The 23,266-nt window shown below is 47.9% G+C and overlaps 2 protein-coding genes across 3 annotated transcripts; both read right to left on the reverse strand.

Moving 5' to 3' along the window:
- Window positions 1–133: 133 nt before the first annotated feature.
- hsd17b7 (hydroxysteroid (17-beta) dehydrogenase 7) lies at window positions 134–5,541 on the reverse strand. Its single transcript, XM_057039124.1, has 9 exons — window positions 5,426–5,541; window positions 4,191–4,397; window positions 3,654–3,746; window positions 3,439–3,556; window positions 2,820–3,014; window positions 2,622–2,735; window positions 2,486–2,542; window positions 2,299–2,397; window positions 134–2,213 (listed from the first exon to the last, which is right to left on the reverse strand). The coding sequence occupies exons 1-9, from the start codon at window positions 5,458–5,460 to the stop codon at window positions 2,103–2,105; spliced, it is 1,029 nt and encodes a 342-aa protein (XP_056895104.1). The 5' UTR covers window positions 5,461–5,541; the 3' UTR covers window positions 134–2,102.
- Window positions 5,542–5,623: 82 nt separating this feature from the next.
- On the reverse strand, window positions 5,624–23,097 carry ddr2a (discoidin domain receptor tyrosine kinase 2a). Of its 2 annotated transcripts, none has more exons than XM_057039037.1 (17): window positions 22,961–23,097; window positions 16,660–16,764; window positions 12,270–12,372; window positions 11,682–11,913; window positions 11,416–11,563; window positions 11,100–11,202; window positions 10,303–10,486; window positions 9,984–10,224; window positions 9,694–9,759; window positions 9,108–9,241; window positions 8,814–9,024; window positions 7,944–8,176; window positions 7,739–7,866; window positions 7,463–7,660; window positions 7,159–7,393; window positions 6,919–7,068; window positions 5,624–6,846 (listed from the first exon to the last, which is right to left on the reverse strand). In XM_057039037.1, the coding sequence occupies exons 2-17, from the start codon at window positions 16,736–16,738 to the stop codon at window positions 6,724–6,726; spliced, it is 2,568 nt and encodes an 855-aa protein (XP_056895017.1). In that variant the 5' UTR covers window positions 16,739–16,764; window positions 22,961–23,097; the 3' UTR covers window positions 5,624–6,723. The 2 variants fall into 2 exon arrangements, with proteins under 2 accessions (XP_056895017.1, XP_056895016.1); XM_057039036.1 differs by having other exon boundaries at window positions 9,108–9,244.
- Window positions 23,098–23,266: the final 169 nt, after the last annotated feature.

The raw sequence follows: 23,266 nt of genomic DNA on the forward strand, positions 1-23,266 counted from the left end.
GATTAACATCCGGGACTCTGGTGTTGTGGCAGGTGGGGCACGTAGTTTTTGGGAAATGAGGTCCAGTTGACATGAATGTACATTGCTCCTCTCAGACCTACATTACCCAAAATGCCATTCTCTCGCGTGGCTCGAATTATCTACTGTAAGAGTGCTTTCACGCACATGCCGAGTTCTTGTTTTCCTCCCCAGTAGAACTTCTCAGACTTTTATTCTTATTCTTAAAAAAGTAGATTATTCCTTTCAAGCGAAGACCGTATACAGCTTACTAAAACTTGACAAAATATTCACATTACATTTGTGGAAAATAGGAAAATCTGACCTAGCTTATTCTAAGGACTAACATTAGACATATGGTATTTAAACTAAGTCTGACAAGTATTTAATGTTAATTTTACAGGCCTTATTTAAAATCTGTTGGTGGAAACAATTAGCTACGTATATTCACTGCAGGTCCTTGAGTTTAAAGATTAGATTTTTATTTATTTTTTTGTATTATAGGAAGAAAAACAAAGTCATCACATCATCATTCTGTCTGGGCCAAGAATCAATAATAAATCCATTTTTGACTAAAGTGTTTTACATTTGAAAGAAATGATGTGGAACAAAATGCCGATACAATGCACGTTTCTAAAGCAAAAAGCACACCTCCACTCTCCAATCAATCATCCAAGTTATGAATGTAACCATTAAGGTAGGTGGTAAAGTCAAACAGTGCATTATCAATAAAAGAGTGTTAAACCAAAGTAGTGTGACTGCAACTGCCACACTGAGTCCTACAGGGAGCGCTGTTTTTGAGCACTTTATGTCAGTTGTGTGGTCAAATGGAACACACATTGATTTAAAACAGATTATCAGTTGATCTGCTGCCATATAATAAAAGCAGTGCTGTCATCTTGAGTCCTTTGGTCATTAATAATTAAGTCTATGTTAAAAGTTCAGCTGGGATAATCGCTCATTGCATTTAGGATTTTTGAATTTATATTTGTGCCTTCTGGCATGACAGTTGTGTTTTATCTGTTTACTGGCTGCAACAAAGTTCTAAGCCGTGCATTTTATTTAGAACTTGCTTTGGTATGAGATGATTGACGATGATTAGTTTTGGTGAAGGCTCCGAGCGGGCAGAAATAGTTGGCTGTGAAACGTTATACACAGGACGTACTTACAGGACGTAAGAAATATATCTACCAGGGTGCAACTGGGACAAAAATCCATCCCCAGCATTTCCCAGCTGTCTCGCCATTATGATGCAGAATTGCTTCAGTCCCTCACGGCCTCAACGTGCGTGTTTTTAGTATTTTACGCTTTTAAATGTTTCATTTCGTTCTGCATCTAGGTTTTTTTCGCACATATTGTGTCACTTACACACTCAGGTCACACGACAGGTTGAGGCGTGGTGTTCATTTGAACTTCACTGTTTCTCATTTACACCCAGTGTACATATTGTTCAAGGACAGAGCTGACAGCAGCGATTCCTCTCTGCTTCGCTTCGTCTCACGTTACTGCCCCGGATGGTGCTGGAGGGCTCCAACAACATAACACCAGACAGACTGTCCCTCAGGCTCACGCCCTTGCCAGCAGGTTTTATCACCGCACACTGAAAGAAATGACGTCTCCAGTGAACCAAGCCATGCTAGATGCCTATGTGCTCATGGTGCTGGTCATGGGGACATTTTTCCTCTATTTCTGTGGGATGGTGTGGGCTTTTTGCAACCCCAAGCTGAGCGGTGCTGAGGAGGAGTGTGGGACCGACAGACGGGTGGTGGAGTCCACTTTACGACCGTCTGCGGCAGAGGAGCTCACACAGTCTACTTTTGTGAAGTTTTGGGACGATACTGTGTGAAGAGGATACTCTATTAGAGTGAACAGCATTTTACTGAGAGGATCCTGGGATTACAGAGCAGATCTGAAAGTGGCCCCTCCTGGAACGTGGACTTTCCACCTGCAAACATTGTATTGTTCTTCTGATTTACACCGAAATGACGAGGCAAAATAATGCATTCATAGTGACTGTGCTGATCAGGCGATTATGGTGCAGACACAGGTGTGTGTGTGTGTGTGTGTGTGTGTGGGTGGGTGGGTGGTGATGCTGATAACAGTAATCACAGGACTGTGATGTCTGAGGATGAATTGTTCAGAGTCTTCTTCACTTCAATTTCGAGTTGGAGCAGTTTCTCAAACAAAACCTCTGACATGTGGAGATCAACATCCATCTACAAAGCCGAGCAGAAGACACGGAACTCGTTAGGACATATTGTGCAGCGGAGTTGATCTTTAACGGTGAGGATTCCTCAGTACCTTCCTTGGTTGGGTGTAGTTCTTGCCTAGACCCGATGTCGAGCTCTGGTACTTGGCTTGAGGGTCTAATGATTCAGGTTGTTGTTTAAACAGCCAGAGCTAGAAGAAAAGGCATCACTTGGTTCGGATTGTCCAACATTGTATAGTGGTGTAGAGCGGAAAGTATTTTTTAAATTATTTTACCAACCAAGGCTTCAGCTCCATTGTAGGGTGTCAACGTGAAAGTGTTGGTTAAAATTCTTATCTGTTATTGTGAGAGAAAATTGATCAAATAAAGATTAACTGATTAATTTAATAGAGAATCGTTTTATCTTTGCACTCACGAGCCAAAAGAGCGGCATGAGCAGGGTCCAGAGGAAGGGTGGGAAGAAGGGGAGGATGCCATAGGTCAGACTGGTCATCACAAAACCAGGACAAGTAACAGATGAGTACAACCCCTGGAACCCAGAGATGAAGCAGAACCGATCTCGTAAAAACGAGAGGCCACGAAAGGGCGTGCACGTGAGGGGGGTGTGACCGACCTGTTTGTTGTAGTGGGTGTTGAGCGCCAGGCTGAGCAGGTCACAGGCATATTTAGAGGAGCTGTAAGGTTGAGTTCCCCTCCGATGCTGGATGTCATCCACGCTAAATGCTGACGGATGAGCATTACTGGAGGAGGTCCAGATCAACTGGGAGGTGAGGCCCGCGTGGCACAGGACTGGTTCCAGCTCCCTGATCTGGGTCGGAACGCAGGGAACCAAAGCTTGATACTCCCATTCAGCAAGTTTCAGTTATGAATGAGGACCGAATCCTGCCCCCCCCTTTTATTTTACTGTTGCAAACTTGTGAAAGAAAACGGCAACAATTTAGCTTAACAATTTAAGCGTAAACATAATGTCCATTAGAACCCCAAAATAGTGGATTGGCTAATATAATAATTAGTCAAGCGGTTATTGTTTTAAGATCCAATTCAAAACCCCAGATGTCTTTTGAACTGTGTCCTCAGCAGCTTCCTGGCTGGAACATCTCATTAATTGTTAATGTTGAGCGTGGCTGGCTGATAAAGCAAACAACTGCATTTGCCTGACCAAGCGTAGAGCTGCGGTATGCACTTTTTTTATCCGCATTAAGCAGAATTTTACACGGATCACCATGACTCACAAGCAGAAAATGACCAAAGAGGTTGGTCATGAATATTTCCTGCAGGCCGTCGGCAGTGACCCGGTCCTCCTGCGTCAGGATGCCACCGCCGCCGGTGGCAAACATAGTGACGATGCGGCTGCAATTAAGACGACAGAGACGATTGAGGGGTAAAGAAGCATGATAGAAGCAGAATAGTAAAAAAATAAATAATAAATAAATAACATCCAATTTACCTGGAGAAGAGACCTCTGAAAAAGGCTTTCACATCAAAATGTGGGTTTGGCATGATGCCTGCGTTCAGGTAGAGAAAGTCCAGCCGGTTGTACCTGCAGAACAAAACGGTCCACAAAGGTTGGACTGGTTGAGCTCATAATGCTGAGCAGAAGCTTTCATCAAAACCTGCCATGGCAGGACGGGGTTGTAAATGGGGACAACAAATAAATTAACTCTTGACTCTTAGTGTAATTTGGGTTCTCAGATTCATTTATGATTGACCAGATATGTCCTATTAGGGACAGGATGTTACAGTTTGGTTTTCCACTTCATCTGTGTTATTGTTATTAGGTATGGTAAAGGTCACTATTCAGAGGTAAGAGGGACGGAACTGAAAACAATTTGTAAGGCTAAAGTTTGTCATTGTGTAAGATGGCAAAGGTACGTCTTTGTTTAAAGATTTAAACCTCTCTGAATGGAAAACATCAGGCTGTTTTATTTCAAAATAATAAGTATAACATGCAGATTCTTCCTTCATTAGATGAACTGCATCCCACCTGCGTTTGACCTCCTGTGCGGCCCCGATGACGGAGGAGACGCTGCTGGTGTCCATCTGCACGAGGGTCACATGGGCCGTGGGGTGCGAGGCGAGGAGCGCCGCGCGAGCGTCCCGGGCTCGCTGCACGTCCCTGCAGGCGAGACACAGCTGGAGACCCTCGGGGTCGTGTGAGAGGAGACGCTCACACAGCGCCAGGCCGATGCCACTGCAGGGAAACACACGGACGGGGATGCACGATGTGCGTAAACATGAAACATATAGGGCCATAAATGCAGTTCTATGTAGTCTGTTACAATGGAGACACTTTACAGAGACCCAGAGTCAGACTCAGAACCAGCAGCAGCAGCAGTAAAACAGGGAGTAACAGGGAGAAACCTTGAGCAGGGTGAGATGACTGGGGAGGTAACGGATGAGGTGAAATGGAGGCACGGGGAGGACAGAAGGTGTACACGTGCCTAAATAAAACCTGCTGACACCAACTATTAGTTGAATTACATTTTAGGGGAAGTCTTTTGTATAAAATTTCACAGGAGATCTCATTTGGAACGTTGGGATGTAATCCACCACTTTTATCTGGGCTTTCAAATGAAAACACGAGTGTTCTACGATTCATTTATTTCTGTGGATTTCTGTTCATAGCGTGGCTGACCAGGCAGTAGTAGTTATGTAGAGGTTACAATTTGTTTCCTCTGTGCTGTTGCATTTCAATCAAACACCTCTGCTTCATGATACTTACTCGACCAAAAGATCTGTCGGTCAAAATACTCTGTAAATGTGTTTGAGTTCAACTGGGTCTATAACAAAGGACTCAGATGACTGTCAAACGTGGAGGTGGTTCATCGCCTGTTGCATTGAAGAAAAATTAAATGAAATAGTGAAGACCAGCAAAATCTTCAGGAAAACCTACAGTCATCAGTCAGAAGGTTCCAAGGTTGCATGTTTCAAAAGGTCCGTGGTTGGAAACACACATAATCGGAGCTCAGTGTGAAGACATGAACTGTACACGTGTGTATCAATCTTGAAGACGTATTGAAAAGCATATCTTTAGAAAATCAGCAATTTGTGCAAGAGCAACTTTTAAAATGATTTTTTTTTTCCACAAACGGCCCAAAAACCATATCGATTTTACGATATCTTTGCCTCATGAATGGATCAGCAGCTTTTGAAGCTGACAGTAGAATTGAATAAAAGAAACACGATGCTAAACATCATAGTTAAAGCAACAACCATTACCTGCTTGCTCCTGTCACCAAAATCACCTTGGTCATCTTTCCTGCAAACTGAGCACAAGCAGGATCCCTGAAACCTGAGGTATCCCTCGACCTTGCTCCCGTGTTGTGATTGGACAACACATTTAACAGCCAGCCAATGAAAGGCTGATGCAGTCAGCTCAGATTAGGCACCGCCCACACAGTAGCCGCCACTCATGAATTATGTAGAGGGATAGAACTCCCCGTTTAAGTTTTATTTTATATCAATATACAACATTAGGTACAACAAGTACAAAAACATTCTCACAGGAAATAAACAGAGAAGTACAAATAGGTGAAAGTTGTCTGAATCATTCATTCATTATAACACTGGATATAGTGTGAGAAGACTGGTACAATTATTTGAGTCTTTGCTAATGAAACATGGATAAAAAATGAGAGATAACAGACTTGTGTGTTGTTTATGTGGGACAAAGGGATCAGATAAAAGTCCATAAAACCACTGAAGCAGTGACACACAGAGTTATACATAGAAATATGTTATAAAGGTGAAGCACCTACCAATAACCACGACCCGTAGACTCGTAACCACTCTGAACCAAACTATCGTGGGTGCACCAACTCCACTTCTCCAATTAAATCAAATTAATTTAGGCCAAACATTCGCTCAACACCTGACTGACACATATTTTATCAAATGATGCTCCAGTAACAGTTTTCAGTATTAAAAAAGCTTTTAGAGCAGATTTTAGATCCGGAAATGTGTGCAAAAGTGAAAGGAGGGAGTCATTAACAACACTGCAAAGAAAGTCAACAACATATGAACAAACCAAAACGAGACAAACACAAATGTCAATATAAATATTAATACAAAATATTTCTGTTGAGATTCGGTTGAAAACAGTCTCAGCTCTTTTTTTTTTTTTGAGTTTCTGGGAGAAACTGTCATACTTGAAATATAAGAAAAATGTGATGCTACATTCAAGCAGTCAATAAAAAAAAGTCCAACGCTGCAACATGGGGACATCTGGAAAAACAAAAAACACAGGAAAAACAAAAAAAATGTTCTAAAAAGTGCCAAATGTCACCTGCTACATGTCGCCGGCAAACCCTGATCGTGTTTCTGAGTGGGGTTCAGGGTTGGGGGACTACGGAGAATACCTGGTTTGTTCTAAAGTATCCTGGTTGTCCATCTCTGTGGTGTGTTTCTTAATTCTTCAGGTGGAGCTCGGACGTAAACCCCGCCCCGGTGGTGAATAACGCTTCACTCCTGATATCCACAGTTGCTTCTGGGATCAGTCTCAAACGTCGCTCCTGCTGCTATTCCAAAAGGGCTCTGTGTATTTCCTGGAAGGAGGGACGTTCCTTTGTGTTCCTCCTCCAGCAGCTCAGCATCATCTTGTAGAGAGAGTCTGGACACAGCCCCGGCTGGGGAAGGTAGATCTGCGGGACCGGAGAGCGAGATGGGTGCCGAAGACGAACACCAACATTATTGTATCTGCCAACAACACTCACCTGACGTTTCTGGTCCCTGAAGAACTCGCCGGTGTTTTCTATCACCTGCTCGTCCGTGAGCTGAGAGTATGGCTGCTCCTTGCAGAAGTTCAGTATCTCCCACAGGGTCACCCCAAAAGCCCACACGTCGCTGGCTGTGGTAAACTTGCCCTGTGGGACAAAAAACAGCAATAAGCGCACTCCCAACCCACAAACACACCCACACACACACACCAGCTGCATTCCGTCTCCCGCACATACCAGCAAGATGCTCTCCCATGACATCCAGCGTATGGGCAGTACCGCCCTCCCCTGGATTCGATAGTAGTCTCCGCTGTACAGATTTCTGCTCATGCCGAAGTCAGCGATTTTTATAGTGAAGTTTTTGCCCACCAGACAATTACGTGTTGCCAGGTCTCGATGGACGAAGTTCAAGGAGGAGAGGTACTTCATCCCTGAGGCTATCTGAGCCGCCATGTAGCACAGATTACTGAAGCTAGGGAGGAGAAGGACGCAGTCAGAGGATTAACCCAAACGTGCGGGTACTGGGAAAGGAAGGTCTCACCTCACGGTAGGTGCGTTGCTTATCAGAGCAAGTTGTCCCTCTGGCTCGTGGCGAGACAGGAACTGGTTGAGGTCTCCGTTCTCCATGTACTCCGTGATCATACAGAGAGGGTCGCTGCAGATGCACACAGCCAGCAGCCGAATGATGTTGGGGTCCTTCAAACGCGACATGATCTTTATCTCTTTCAGGAAATCGCTCCTGTGTGGTCAGAGAACGTTACTCAGCACAGTGTGAAACTCATATTTTCGGTTCACACGTATTTCCAGCTTTAGGCACCTTGCATTTTTGTTGGCGTCCGACCGGAGCATCTTCACAGCCACTAAGACCAGCTGGTCTTCAGGGACGTCGAATAAAAACTCTTTATCCATGAACTTTTGCATTCCCTCTGCTTCACACAGGTGGACCTGAGGGACAGAAGATAGGAAAGAAAATAAAGCAACTGTTTCTAAAACTACAGGAATGCGGTAGCAGCCCCGCTAACCTCTCCAAACTGGCCTTCCCCCAGCTTCTCTTTGAATGTCAGCATCTTGCGTGGAAACTCCTCCACAGCAACGTCCTTCCCTGACAACAGGTCCATGGTCAACGCGGGGATGGCATACGTGTTGCTCCCGGTCACTCCCTGCAGGTTGACGACGTCAGCCTCTGCATAGTGAGGGACTCCATCTTGGGCTACAGTAGCGGTGGTGGATTTAGAGGCAGCAGCGCTGGTAGAAGCTGGAACATCACACAAACTGCAAACTGAGTTTACTGGTGTAGGTGGGCGCCTAGGTGGTGTAGGTGTGTCTAGGTGGTGTAGGTGTGTCTAGGTGGTGTTGCTGTGTCTAGGTGGTGTAGGTGTGTCTAGGTGGTGTAGGTGTGTCTAGGTGGTGTAGGTGTGTCTAGGTGGTGTAGGTGTGTCTAGGTGGTGTAGGTGTGTCTAGGTGGTGTTGCTGTGTCTAGGTGGTGTAGGTGTGTCTAGGTGGTGTAGGTGTGTGGGTAGGTATGTGCCTATTAGTGTAGGTGTGTGTCTAGGTGGTGTTGGTGTGTGTCTAGGTGGTGTTAGGTGTGTGTCTGGGTGGTGTTGGTGTGTCTAGGTGGTGTAGGTGTGTGTCTAGGTGGTGTTGGTGTGTGTCTGGGTGGTGTTGGTGTGTCTAGGTGGTGTAGGTGTGTCTAGGTGGTGTTGCTGTGTCTAGGTGGTGTAGGTGTGTGTCTAGGTGGTGTAGTGTGTGTCTAGGTGGTGTTGGTGTGTGTCTAGGTGGTGTAGGTGTGTGTCTAGGTGGTCTAGGTGTGTGTCTAGGTGGTGTAGGTGTGTGTCTAGATGGTGTAGGTGTGTGTCTAGGTGGTGTAGGTGTGGTTGTAGGTGCGTGCCTACCGGCCTCTTCTGAAGTCTGGGCAAACTCTGGCAGCTTGCTGATGAAGCGCGACGGCTCCTGGTAGTCAGAACCCAGGGGGAAGATGCGTTCGTAGGGGGAGTTGGACTCCTGCTCACTGGCAGCACTCGACTGGTTGTGATTGTAGACGAACGTCTCGCTCTGTATTGACAGACTAGTGATTAGCTCATCATCCAGCATCCTGCGAGAGGCCTGGAATAAAAGCAGGTGTGGGGGAGGGGTTAAAGAATCAGATCTGACCAGCACCTGCGACATGATCCTGCACATGAGCTCACCTTCTCCAGCATCTTCTGCCACACCTGTCTCCACAGCATGATGACAATAATAGCCACCAGGATGAAGATGATGGCCACCAAGCAACCAATCAGAATGCGGGTGTTACTGTCATCCACCTTGTGGGTGGGGTCCTCTTCTGGGGAGGGAAGAGTTGAGCGGCTGTGAGCGTGGGCTTAGTTAAGTTATGCACGTGCAAAATGAGATCTAACATTGAAAGCAGCACAGCTTCAGTTTATTGTAGGAATCTCACCTTTATAAGATTAGAATCTATTTACCTCCTGTTTTCCTGCACAACTGAGACTTTTAACTGTGTGTTCTAATGTTTAAATGGATAGTTCCACTTCCTTTTCATTATTTCTTATCGTGCATGTATGTGAGTGTTCATGTACATTCCAAGTACGAATGTTTACCTGCAACATATGGATATCTGTGTCTGGTCCTCACGACCTTAAATTAGGGTTAAAGGCTAGGGTTTGTTTTAAGATGAAGGTTTAGATTAGAAGATTAGGGTAGCGGCTAGGACATTAAACTGTGATGTTTTGTGTGTTGATGTGTGTGTTCGTGCCTGTGTGTTAGATGACTGACCTGGTGGTGTGTTGGGTGGAAGTCCTGCCTTGGGTGGAGCCAGTGTTGTGTTGTACATGGCTGTATCTGAAAGTTCAGGCAGCACAGAGACGATTCAGCACTCACGAGACCTCAGCTCCAACATCTTAGTCTCAGTCACAGAGCACCGATAAATAACACAAAAATAACCTCTTCTGATACCATAAACTGGTCACCTGTTGTAGGGAAGGTCATGTGTTCATTTTATATTTTTTAAATTAAGATTATTATATACTGGAAATTCAGGTGTTCCACTCTCCGTTGGCCTCTACCTGACTGAAAGGTGATCTCACTGAACAGCATCCAGGTGTCACCAAAGTAGAACTGGCACTTGATGGCACTGGCCATGTGATTGGCTAAGCTGACAGTGACAAAACGGGCGCTGGGGTTCTCCTCGTCCACCGCGGGACTGAAGAGCAGGGGTGAGGGTTCCCAGTCCGATTCGGAGCGGAAGTGACACAACACCTGGCGGAAGGCCTTGACGTGGTGGGAGAACATGTTGCTGCAGTGAACCTGAGTGAAGACAAAAGTCAGGGTTTTACTCGGGCATCGATCATGCCTGCTGTTGCTTCCCATTATGAGCAGACTCACTTTCATGGTGGTGAAGTTTCGAATGCGGTCGAACTCAAACATGATTTCCACATAACCGCCAGGGAAGCTCTCGTTGCTCCAGCCCACATAGTCATAGCCCGGCCAGGCCTTGTAGACGTGGCTGCTTGTAAAATCATCCAGACCAAAGACTCCATCGGTTAGCTGACCCAAACCCTCGGTCATGCTGGGAAGCAGAAGGAAAAAGAGACGCTGAAATCCACCACCAAGTCCCACCATTGGACGATTCCACCATCGGACACTAGGTGGCAGCAGTGCCATCACAATTTATTGCTTCGTTGAAGAAGCCAGCAACCGTCAGGGGACATTATTCACCACCCAAACACCAGTGTTTACAAAAGACAAATCCATTACAAGGTTTGAACTGGTTGACTCAGATATTCCCATGATCGTCACCATGACCCACACACAGACACACACACACCGCTGTCATTCACCATGGCGACCAGATGACAACAATGCGAGAGGGAAAAAGTACAGAAAGAGGATTGGACCACAACGATGAAGCTAGGACATAAGCACACACACACATTCTTCTACCTCTATCATGGTGAGTACTTTAATCAACATAATGCTCCTTACTCACCCTAACCTAAATCCAGTTTAAGCCTCAACCTTAAAACCATGTATGAACCATCAAACAGTCCTTTGAAGTTGTGAGGACCAGCCAAAATGTCCACACTTCCCCAAAATATCCTCACTTTGCTAGCAGAATGGGGATTTTGGAACTCAATAGGTAGCAAGTGCAAGAACACAGACGCATGCCGTCACATATTCACCTGTGGGTGACAGCCCCATCGTAGACCGAGTCGTTGACATAAACAGGAAATGAAGGCAAGTTCATCTGCTCCCCCGCTGGAGCGTTGTAGGACACCAGCCCATCTGAAACACCAAGGAAACTGCATAGTTTTACAAGATGGACCTCGAATGTTTGAAAAACAAACACACTGCAGCATTTTTAGTGCAGAATCTAAACCAGACAAAGTCTAACGACCTGGTCAGGATTGTAAAACAAGCCAGAGGTTTTAAAACCATCAAGTTTTCACCTATAAAAAAGAGTCGAACAAAACATTCTGTAACGTCTCCGTGTTTTACCGAGCCATTCGCAGCCGTACAGCTCCACCCTCATGCAGACGTTCATGGAGTGATCCGTGACGGGCATGAAGCGCACGAAGCGAGCGATGATGGGCGGCTCCAGGTCCTTGAGCACAATGTCGTAGGTGTTCCTGTTCCCTTCGATCACCTGCAGGTAAGACAAACGCCGATGAAGGAGAAGCCCACGATGGGCTGTAAAATATGACCTGAAGGCAACAGAACCGATGGTTGTGTGAAGGTCGGGTCTGACTGTTGCACGGACTGACCTGCTCGCCCTGCCGGTTCCTCCACGAGATCCAGCGGCTCCCGTCGCGGCTGTACTTGATCTTGTACATCTGGGCGAACTCGTTACCGATTCCTCCGGCGTGTCGGCCCTGCGTGCCCACGAGGGTGATGAAGTGCAGGGAGCGCAGGTCGATCTGGAGGAACTCCTTCAGGTTGTCCGGCTCCACTGTTATCTCTGGACACCACGCGCCATCGCCCTCCTCGAAGTCCAACCTGGGGGAGACCGAGACGAGAGTGAGGACCCGACGGTGGAGCAAAGGTGCGCTGATTCAAGAATTCCAGGAGGGAAGTGCAAGTGAGGGCAGCGGGTGGATTTAAGCATCTCCAGGCTGTCATTAGAACATGGTGATGACAGCTTACATGGTTAAATCATCCCCAACTGTTCATTTAGGACGAGACGCTGACAGTGGGGGAGGGAATGAATACAGTAGGAGGGAAATGCATGACATCACCACTCTCTCTCTCTCTCTCTCTCACTCTCACACACACACACACACACACACACACACACACTGTCAAGGCAAAGATGCTATGAGGGTGTGTGAGTGGTTGTGTGTGGGGGGGGCTACCTGCCGTATCGAGCAGCCGTGGATTCAGACCACTGACTGGAAGCAGAGATGTCCTCGTCCTGTATCTGTCCTCCGGACATGCCCAGAGGATAGCGACACACACCTGGAACACAGCAACATAAACCCACTTTAGCTCAACTCAGCTGCTATGGGTCATGGAGGTCACCGCTTGACAGGCAGAGATACACCCCGGACACGTCACCAGCCCATCACAGGACGCACACACACACACACACACACACACACACACACACGCACTGCAAATGATTCTGAGTTTTCACTCTACAGAATACAGTTTGTCAGGTTGTTCATCAGGTTCGAATGACCATAGTGTGTTTTCTGTTTCCCATAAATCTGTGCTAGCACCTCTGCTAGCTAAAGTTAGCTGGACTGGCTGTCAAACACGACGCCGCTCACACTTCGGTCGCACCAGCGCCAAGATCCCAAGCCCGACATTTACCAGATGCTTCCAGGGGCAGTGATCTCTCTCTCTCTCTCTCTCTCACACACACACACACACACACGCACACACACGGAGAGTATCCAAGTGCCTGTTACCAACAATGTTTGGGATGGCAGAGACTGCAAATCATTTCAATAAAGAAACCACATCTTATGTGCACCCGGGGTGTGTAGCTGTTGTGATGTGTGTGTGTGTGTGTGTGTGTGTGTGTGTGTGTGTGTGAGTGAGTGAGTGAGTGAGTGTGGTAAAACTGTCTAGATTGAATCCATCACGACGCCCCCGCTGTGGTCAGTGGAAGCCCACCACCTCCTCCCTCTCCTCTGTTCTCCTGCTCGTCCTCCTGCTCCTGTGTGGTCCCCCCACCTCCTCATTTTCCTTCTCTTTGGCGGCGAGAGGGGAGCAACTCCAACAACGTGATTCAGACCATCTTTCATTAAGTCTCCTTGGCGAACCCGGGCGCCGCGCCCCTGGCTGTGAATGAAAGCACTGATTCGTGCGCTCTTCCGTCTCGTGCGATCCGCAGGGCTGGGCTGATCTTCTGTTTTGGCCAAACACTGATAACAGGAAGTGACCTCCGCTCTGCCTCATTTATGAAAGAGCCTTTGGACGGGCCACATTTCTGCGCGGCGTTTGAAGGAGCCTCCGTCAGACCGCCAGCCCGACTCCTTGTCTCGCAGAAAAAGCTTTGAGAAGACGCCAGCAGCAGCAGCAGAGCTTCTCCCTCCATCCTCGTGATTCTCTCCTCCTCTTCTCTTGAGGTCCTGCAAATATTTTCTTAAAGGTCAAGACATGGAAACCTCTGAATCACACTGGTGTAATACAACCACACAGACGCACGCGTGGCCTTCGCCTTGGCAGCGTTGCGGCGACAGACACGAGGAAAAACTCTTCCAGATGTCCCGATCGGCCTCTTCCGTTGTTTACACTTGCCCTCCAAACCATCTTCCGTTCTTCGGCACATCGACAGTGTTCGTGATTAAATTATGAAAACTGTCCACCAGATAATGGATCACTCAGTTTTTAGAGAGAGCGATTTTCTTCAATTTGGGGCGGCCGGCTGAAATTTGTGTGCACATTTTGTGAAAGTGGTGGGTGTTTCTGGGAGACACCGAGGCAAAATACAATCTATATTTATATTGATGATATTTATGTTGACGCCTGCTGTCCAGTTGTTCCTGGTCGCCGTGGAAACAATGCATTGTCACCATCTCACAGCAACTGGCCGTAACTGATGACAACAGCGGCCGTTATTACCCTGTAACCACATCCTCAGCAGACAGCGATGGCTACCAGTGCACCCTACCGGACGTACGGCGCCTCTTCCAAATGTTGGTTTTTGCCCTGTTTATTTATCCGCCCGACCCACTCAGAGGTGACCCGCGGGGTCGTTTTTGGACACAGCCTCACAGTTACCCACATTTCACACAAACATCAATATTTGGCCACAGCTTCTAAAAATATCACCCCTGGAAAAAAAAAAGAAAAAAAAGAAATGGTGGAAAAATACCAGCCTTGTGTGGCGGCGGAACAGAGAGGGAGCGAGGCGGAGAAGCGGGGGCCAGAGCCTCTCTCACCTCTGGGCTTTTACCGCACCCTGGCTACTGAAAGGCCGGTTTGTTCTGTGGTGTTTGCTGTGGAGCCACCGGCTCCAAACACACACACACGCGCACACACACACACGCACCGTCGTACTGAGAAGCCACTCAGGATGACGCTCACATCTGCTACGTATCTGTCAGTCCAGGCAGTTTCAGTAAGACTAATAACGTTCCCGTAAACAGATGCTGAAATCGTAGCTGCAAATTTAAAAAAATAAATAGAGAATTGCAACGCACTCTTCCCTCGGGTGCTTCATCACTCAGCGCACAGCTTGAATCACCGGAAGGCGACGGGGAACGTTCAAAGATGGCGGCGGTGCCGCAGGACCTTCACATCTTATGGGCTGTACCTAAATGTGGCCCGACTTCCGATCCGCTGCTGCTAATTCTGCCGGGTTTTTAGCTTTGGACCATGAGTGTGAGGCTGCAGCGCTGCGGACGATGCTGCTGCTGAGTCCTGCACAGGTAGCAACCACAGCTCAGACGTGCCAAACCAGAGGCCTGTCTGATGGCAGCGTACGGGCCACAGGTGAGTCACATGACGCGGCTGCTGTGGGTGTGTGAGGGCTAATTCAGGATTTCACCCCCTCTCTGTGGGCCTGGTTTGAAAAGTGATGAAAGATAAATAAGTTCGCTGCCAACAAATTAAATGATTTAAAATTCCACTCAAATGTAGGCTATAAATAGGCTTCAGCGCTAATGTCAGCATGCAGAAATATCTATGCTAGCTCCTATTAGCTAGCAAGATGGAAACCTTATTGCTGTTTATGAACTCCGTTCTAAAGAAAGGCAAATAATTTGCTGATATTCAACCACTCGTGTCCACACTTCCTCTCCTCCATGGTGAAGTAAAGTTCGCCCACTCGTTGAGTAAAATGGGAAAGACAGAGAGCGTATAACTCCATTACTTGGGAATTTTAAACAGGGGAAAATTGGCAGCACTCGCCATTTGAGTTCTAGTTAAATTCAGCCATGGATATTACCGGATTGTGAAAAAATGGAAAAAAAAAAAAAAAAAAGGGACCTTCTCCTGAATGCAGCAGGAAGCAGAATTCAAGGTGAGCAGATGTAGAGTTGAGCGAGTGGTCTCAAGAAAACTGGAAGGTTTATTTTTAACTGGTGGTGGTTTTAATGGGAAGGTCTCCCAGGAGGAAGATTAATGAAACCTCTTCCCCAACGGTGAACCTGCTGAACCCCAACTGTAATCAGAGGCACAAACATTGTTTCCATGACTTACGAGTGGTCAAAACCTGGGAAACACACACACACACACACACACACACACACACACACACACACACACACACACACACACACACAGTGCCTGTTTCAATGGACTTTCCTGCTGTCAGAATGTCTGGTATGCATTAGCCACAGACTCCAGTGGGATAGCTGAATCTACAGTAAGCGTGTGCACACAAACACACACACACACACACACACACACACACACAAAAAGACAATGAGAAGTCAAGCTTGCAGAAGAGGATACTCAGATCTGTAACTGGAGTGGAGAAGATCTTGTTTGTCTTCCCCGTGGGTGGAGGGGTCAGCACGGCAGCTCTTGACACATGTTTACACACACACACACACACACACACACACATGAATTTAAGCAGCATTTGACTCCTCTATAAACTCCAGGTTGTCCTTTAAAGCTCTGTTAGCTTTGGCACGGACGAGGAGCGAATCACAAACAGGGAGACGGAGACCGGAGGAGCAAATCTGAGCCTGATGGGTCTCGGTGTGGCGCGCTCAATTGTGACTTGCGAAATGGTCTTTCCTTGTATTGCCGGTTCAGAAGTGTCCCGTCGTCAGCTTGCCTTGGCTGACCTCCATCCCGGAGGGCAGGAAAGCCCCCGTCAGCCTCGTGTTTGTCCTTCTTTTTCAATTGTGCTCGGAAACGGTCGGCCTTCCGAACGCAGCGGGAGTGGAGGATGTGGAAGTGACGGGACATTTTTGTTTGGTTTGGTTTTTCCCCCCCTTTTTCTCCGGAGCACGCTGCATGGGAACCGCTCCGCAGAGCCGCCGTATTAACTGCTGTTCGGTGCAAGTCCGTCATTATCCTTTCAGCAACGGAGAAAACTCGGCTTGACGACAGCAGCCCGAGACTCGGCTGGTAAACAGCTGCCAGCTCCGGGTTTTTACTGGCAAATATCTGATACAATTTTAACAATAACCCCAAAACCTGGTTCTGGTCCCTGCCTGGAAGTGGCCAGTCCAGAACAGCTGGAGGATCCGGGACCGTCCCACCCCGCCGATGCTACAGCACAGTAACAGAAAACGGAGGCGGCGTTCCGAGAGTCGCCATGCGGTTGGAGTAACAGACCTGGGTTGACCTGCGACCTCGCCGCTGCCAACAGGTGAAGGACCAGCAGGAGGAGGTGAAGATGCCGCAGGTGCTTCATCCCAAACACGGACACAGGATTCCAATCTGCAAGGCAGGGAAGGCATATTTAGCATTTTCACTCCGGCATTCCCACTTCAGAGGTTTGTGTTTGTATCGTGCTGCTTTTCCTCACAAATAATCTCACTTTTTCCTGGTGTTTTTGTTCGACTGTTGTATTCTTGGGAACCAAGCGTGGACACGCAAGTGGAAAATGGAGCTTAATTATATTTATTCCATCCCAATCAACGGCACACTTACTGGCACATGGGATTTCCATTTATGTCCCGCTTTATCCATTAAAGTCGGACGGCGGACGTATTTCACAGAGGCAGGAGAGTCCGATTTCGTAAGCTGCTAAAAATGGCTTTTAAATGTCGAATTTTACGTAATGTAGGAACAAATGATGGGACCAATCGTCAACGGGGGAGGGGAGACTGGTGCGGAGTCACAGACGTGACCTCAGAGCGCCGAGCGGCCACCATCACTGGCCGCACGCATACACACACACACACACACACACACACACACACACACCTGGTCAGGACCAGTTTAGAGTAGCAACAACGGGACTCAAAGGTGTTCGTGCTGGTTTTATTACCCATTGAGCAAAAAGCACCACTCCGTATTTATGTGGCCATGACTCCAGTGGCATTCTGGGTATTTTTTATTGCAGCCGCTCAAAGTCTGTCACATAACTGAGGTCAGTTTTATTGTTCACAGTGTTTCAAAAAAACCAAAAACAGCGCAGCAAATGGGACTGAATGTCACTGAAGCGGGCTTGTCTGGACCCATTATAGATCTGTGCCGTTCCAGGACCGTGTGGCTCGGTTTAGTCGCCCTGTCCCTGAATCCAAGCTCGATGTTTGTCTGGAGGCTTTGGGATTATCCAGGTTTCTGAAGGTCAGGCCTGGAAATTGGAAATGGGCTCGTCAGAAATCTCTGGAATCGCCAGCTGAGTCTCCCGTGCGCTCCCATAAAAGCCGTCCCTCATAAAAACGCCCCAATAAGCCGATCCTGGCGTTTAACGAACTTTGTGACGCTTCATTACGGAATGACTCGGCTCTTTCATTGTGCCTCCACACATAATCCCGGCACTCCCGGACTTCCATTTCCTGCCGTTTCGAGTTGCAGCCACCTTCCACCGAGACCCCGCAGAGCCAAACCTCCTCTGGCTTTTCGTGGCTAATGAAACGCAAACACCTGACGGGAAGGGAAACCTGAGCTTTGGGGTCGGGGAATGTGAAGGCCGTGTGTGCTGGACCAGGAGGAGCGCTGATCTGGGGACACTAACAGTCCCGGCCAGGACTCCTAACTAGGACCAGAGGCTGCCAAAAATATTAAATTTGCACTTTAATTTGGGATTAAAATGCCTTGAAAAGTGATGATTTGGTTGTGTTTAGCCTTCTCCTTCCCTGCCTTCTGGATTTTATCAATCAAAATCAACTAATCGAATGTGAATTCATGGGCAGTCAAACTGCAGTAAAGTCGATTTTGCTGGAATGAAAACACGAGCAGTACCGGTAAATCCAAGGGGGGGGAAGTGGAGACGGAGGAACACAAAAACGGACCAGCTGAGCAAACCCGGGACCGGTGAATTAAATCCTGTCGCTCCTCAGAGACGGAGCGGGAGAGTTACAAGAGATCTGGGTCACACAAACGTCCCCACCTGGCCAACGCCTCTGGAAAGTATGGAGCATCGATCCGTAGACCCTCTGTTTGTGTGTTAGGGCTCAGACAGGGTGGGGAGAGGAAGACTCATGTGGGGGGCTTATCAACCAGATTCCTGTCCTAATCCCTATGAGACAGGAAGTGAGAGCTCCAAGGTAGACGTGTAGAGATGCTAACTGGCATCAGCTTCTTATTTAAGATACATTATACTACTTTATGTCGATTTCAAAACCACAGCATTTTTTTAGCCTCATTGTGTTTTATCAGGAAATAAAAATCATTCACATGCTAACGGCCTCAAGAACAACAGGTATATAATGTTAAAGTGCCTGCATGTAACAATATTGACTTTAGCATTTAGCTTAGCTCACAGAGCTAACAAACAGAAAAGTGTTTCTGATTTCCTGCCTTACCCAAACGTTAGCGATAGCATCACGCCGCGGCAGCAGAACTCACATTATCAAACTAAAACAACCTCAGGTCCAGCAAGACTTTAAAAAGCTTTCAGGAAAGAGAAAAGAAAATAAACCTAAGCTAAGAGAGTGCAAAGAAAACAAAACAACTTAGAGTAGAAGCACTCGGGTGCAGCAGAGTGTTTTCCAGTCAAAGAGGATTCAGATGTGAGAGCAAATCCACGATATACGATGAGATTATTCAAACTCAAAAGAAACAAGAGACAAGATTTTCTCATGTTGCTGAATTGCTTGAGATCATGTTGCCTCACGGGTGCAGGGAAGACCTGGTAAGTGATCTAGATACTAGAAGTATCTATATGTCTGCTCCTTTCTCTCTTGTTTCAGACATTTTTATCAGCCTCGGCTGAACTCATTTGTAATCTCAGCGGCGGCTCCCTGACACTGGTCTGTTCCATTCTGTCCCTCAGGCCATCTAACAAACACACACTGCAGGAAGAGGTTGGGCTTACACCCGCCTCATTAGGGTGCAGGCAGCCCGGCTGGCTTTAATGTGTGACTCGCAGGGGCTTATTATATGTCCAGGAAGCATCTGTAGCATCTGTGCAGGTTTGATGGAGCAGTTGTTGATGATTGAAACGGAGGGCCTTGTAAAAGCTGCAGTCCTGAGGGTTCTGGCAGTTTGTTGGCTGGGAACATGTTCTAGTTCTGGCATTTTGGGGGGGGGGCGGGTTGCTTTTTTATTTTATATTTAAAAAAAAGCATTAAATGAACGAGCAACATTGGCTCGAATGGGACACTTAAAGGGATATCTGACAAACCAAAAGGTGACATTTAAAAAACAAACAGGAGAACGTTCCTGAACAGAGATTATTCACATCTATTTTGGCTCTTGCAGCCCATAAATCTGAGCTGCTTGTTGGCATACAGCTACACTCTTTTTTTTAAAATGAAACAGATATTGACTGACGATTTCCAGGTCTGCGCGACTCACAAAAACAGACCTCGACCCCCCTCCCCGGGCCCCCACCCCGGCAGCTACGCTTCCTCCAACCTCACTGCTGAACTCAGGAGTTCTTCTCGTCCTCTGGCAGAACTCCCTCATCACAAGGAGGACAGCGGTTTTATTTTGTTTTCCCAGGCTTCTTGTTTGTGGACCTAATCAGATTTTTGGTGGAAGGGTCAGACGCACGCTCTTGAAAGACCTCGGTACACCGCCGGGCCCTGCACCCCGAGACACTGTGGAAAGTCAACACCTGGCTCTGTTCCCCGCCCCGGTCACACAGCCGTGTCAACACTTGCGGTACAACATGAGAGGAGGGAGCAGCCAGAGGAGGTGAGAGGGTCACGGAGCGCTGAACACCTCGGGAGAGAAACATTTTGTGATCTCCACTTCATTTAAAGGCAGATGCATCATTTTAATATTAAAACCAACCTTCCGTGCGGCCTGACTGACGCCTCAGGAACTGAATTTTATGCTTCGAGTCCACAAAGGCTGGACGGCGTGCCAGTTTTTAGCTGAGTTTATATCCGACTGTCTGGATTTTAAGTATTTATTGGGAGAAATGCGGACACGTGTGATAAACAGCGGTTCCTGACATCCTCTTTAGCATGACAATATTCAAACCTTAACAGCAACGTTTTGCTAGGCTAAACCTGAAGCCATATTTTATGGATATGCATCCACAGTTATAGGAGGATTTGAGGGGGGGTCCATGCCTGACTGCAACACAGCCTCTACGCACCACATGCGCTCCCTATTAGCGCCTTCTAATTCGCCCACACGGCATCACATTTTATTCTGTTTTGATGGGGAATGCACGAGGGCCGCATCGCGCTCCCTAACCAGTTCCAGGTGGAGCGGCGTAAACACGCAGGCAGTAAACGGGCGCACATGCGAGCCCACACGCAGCAAATGTTCCGCCCCGCTGAGAAAACAACGCTCTATTGTGTGGGCGATACCTGGGTAGAAGAGCTCCCCACACCTGCAGTAACCAGGGTATTTCACTGTTTTGCTCTGAGCGTCGGATCGACGGTGACGTGTGGTTGGTGAGGATCGGCCGGGGTCTTGGTGCCTTCAGGTACCCTGAGGACAGTGGTGAGGTGCTCGTAAAAGCCCCCAGCTGATGGGGGGGCAGAAAAGTGAGGAACCAGCAGAGAGGAGGCCTGCAGACCTAACAAACTCATTTCACACACAGAGAAAAAGGTTCTTTATCTCTTATGTAAAGACATTAGACCCAAAGTTTCCCCGTTTTCTTTGACTGGAAATCCACTTTGACTGAATATCCCCCTAAACTTTACAGCCACACTGCCGGGATTGGAAAAGCACCAGCTGATGCCAAGATTTGTTTCCATTCCCTTCATGAGTTTGTGCATTCAGACGAGTGGTTTTACATTTCGGGAGAAAGACCAACACCTGCGATCTCCAAAGAATTGAATTGAATTCCGGCCCGGCTCCATCCCACGACCCTAATGATGTATTAAACACTTAATATATCCTCCAAAACATCAGCGTTGCTAGCTAAGAGGTCAAGCAGGACTCATTAATCCATCTTCCCAAAATATAAAGATAAGTTCGTGTGACATTTGTTCTCAGGAGCTCAATCATTTAAACGGGCAATAAAACAAAATCACTTTAAGGGGGAATGCGTTTCTTTTTCCACAGAGGAGTGGGAAACCAGCAGCTGACACCGGGCCGCTTCTCATCTGGTTTTAATATCAAGTAGTTGCTCTGGCGCTCGCTGCAAATGTGGAGCTGGTTTCGGCGAGGCGAGCGCTTGACGTCCCCGAGCGCTGGATCCTTCTGCAGATCCGCTTGTGAGGCTTTTGTTTTCATCACATTCTTCTACTGCCGATGCTTGAAATAAAAAGGAACCCGGACGACAAAGAGCACCAGCAAAACCTTGGCCTCTTCTTTCATTCCTGGTTTTTTTTTTTTTACGTGGGTGGGATGCCAACGGCTGCCTGCAGCGCGTCCTGAGGTCCTTCTGATGTTCAAATACGACCTCAGAGCTGCCCCGAAAGCCTGTAATTACGCCGAAGCCGAGCGGCTGCAAGGTGGACAGACACTGAGCCGAAGACGAGCGCGACGAACCCGGGAACCTCGCCGCTGCAGGAGCCAGGGCTCAGACTCCACAGGAGTCGAGGCGGGGAAACCGGTAACCCGATCGGCCTCAAATGGTGGGCGAGCCGGGTGCTGGTGTGGCCGGGGTCAGGGGTCAAGCATGAGCAGGACCCAAAGTCAACAGTGGGATATATTTATAACAGATTACAGCGTGCACTCGGGAACCGAAGCAGCGGGCCCTCCCCGGAGGAGCATCCACGTGACAACACCTCGGAGCGATCGGCACCAGGTCCGAGAGAGCAAGAATCATCAATAACGCCGAGTGTGTCCTCAGTAACCCCCGCGTTGGCCCCTGACTTCCTCGCACAGCTTTTATCTTCCCTTCACTCCGTCTCCTCCATCACTGCTTTGTTTCTCTCACTTTTGAGCTGCACAAAGAAACGAGCATCTGGAGCGACAGTGAGTGACAGTGGAACAGTAGTCCTGCAGGTTTTTACAGGAACGATGTGTGTATTTCAGGTCAAAGGTGACCTCGGGTTCGCCCACGGTAGTTCTGACCTTTTTCAACAAAAAACTGTGCTTTTATAATCTGTTCTTGTTGGATTATAAAGCTAATTAATATTCTTGCGCACTCTCACAGACGACCCCAGCACTTCAACTTCTGAAACTATTATTCTGCTGATCTCCTAAACTCTCCTCGCTGTAGAACGTCTGCTCCGATAGCACACGGCTTCAACCAGGGAGAACAGAGGCCTCAGTGTGGACATCCATCACCCACATACCACAGCTGGGTACCGACAGGTCACCGGTGACAGATTCGCTGTTACCATTAGGTTATCTCCGTTGAAGGTGTCAGCCAGACTACAGTAACTTTATTCCCCTTGTTATGGAGAACGGAGCAGGATCCAACAGAAGACGAGGTTTCACTAAGACATGAAACTGTGCTCTGCGTCCATCTGCAGCAGCTTCTGTCTGTTGGTGCTGCAGAGGCGCTGCATCGCTGCCCCCACGGCTCCTCTCTGCTGGACAAAGCGCTCAACCGGGGCACAAAGAGAAAGAAAGAGGTGTAAAGAGAGCTGAGGGGGGGTTGACTTACTTTCTAAGATGTTCTGTCCCCTCGGATCATTTGTTCGAAGACGACTGCAAGTTATTCCAGTGTGAGTCGAGGCGGTTCAAACTTTGTCTGCCTCTGTCAGCCTTCACCACAGCTCACTGGGCTGATGTAAGACACCGCTGTGGCAGAGAGAGAGGGAGGGAGGGAGGAGAGAGGGAGGGAGAGGGAGGGAGAGAGAGAGAGAGGGAGGGAGAGGAGGGAGAGAGAGGGAGAGAGGGAGGGAGAGAGAGAGAGAGAGGAGGGAGGGAGAGAGGGAGGGAGGAGGGAGAGAGAGAGAGAGGGAGGGAG

The sequence above is a fragment of the Takifugu flavidus genome, chromosome 7, assembly GCF_003711565.1.
Source record: "Takifugu flavidus isolate HTHZ2018 chromosome 7, ASM371156v2, whole genome shotgun sequence".
In the NCBI taxonomy this organism is placed as follows: Eukaryota; Metazoa; Chordata; class Actinopteri; order Tetraodontiformes; family Tetraodontidae; genus Takifugu; species Takifugu flavidus.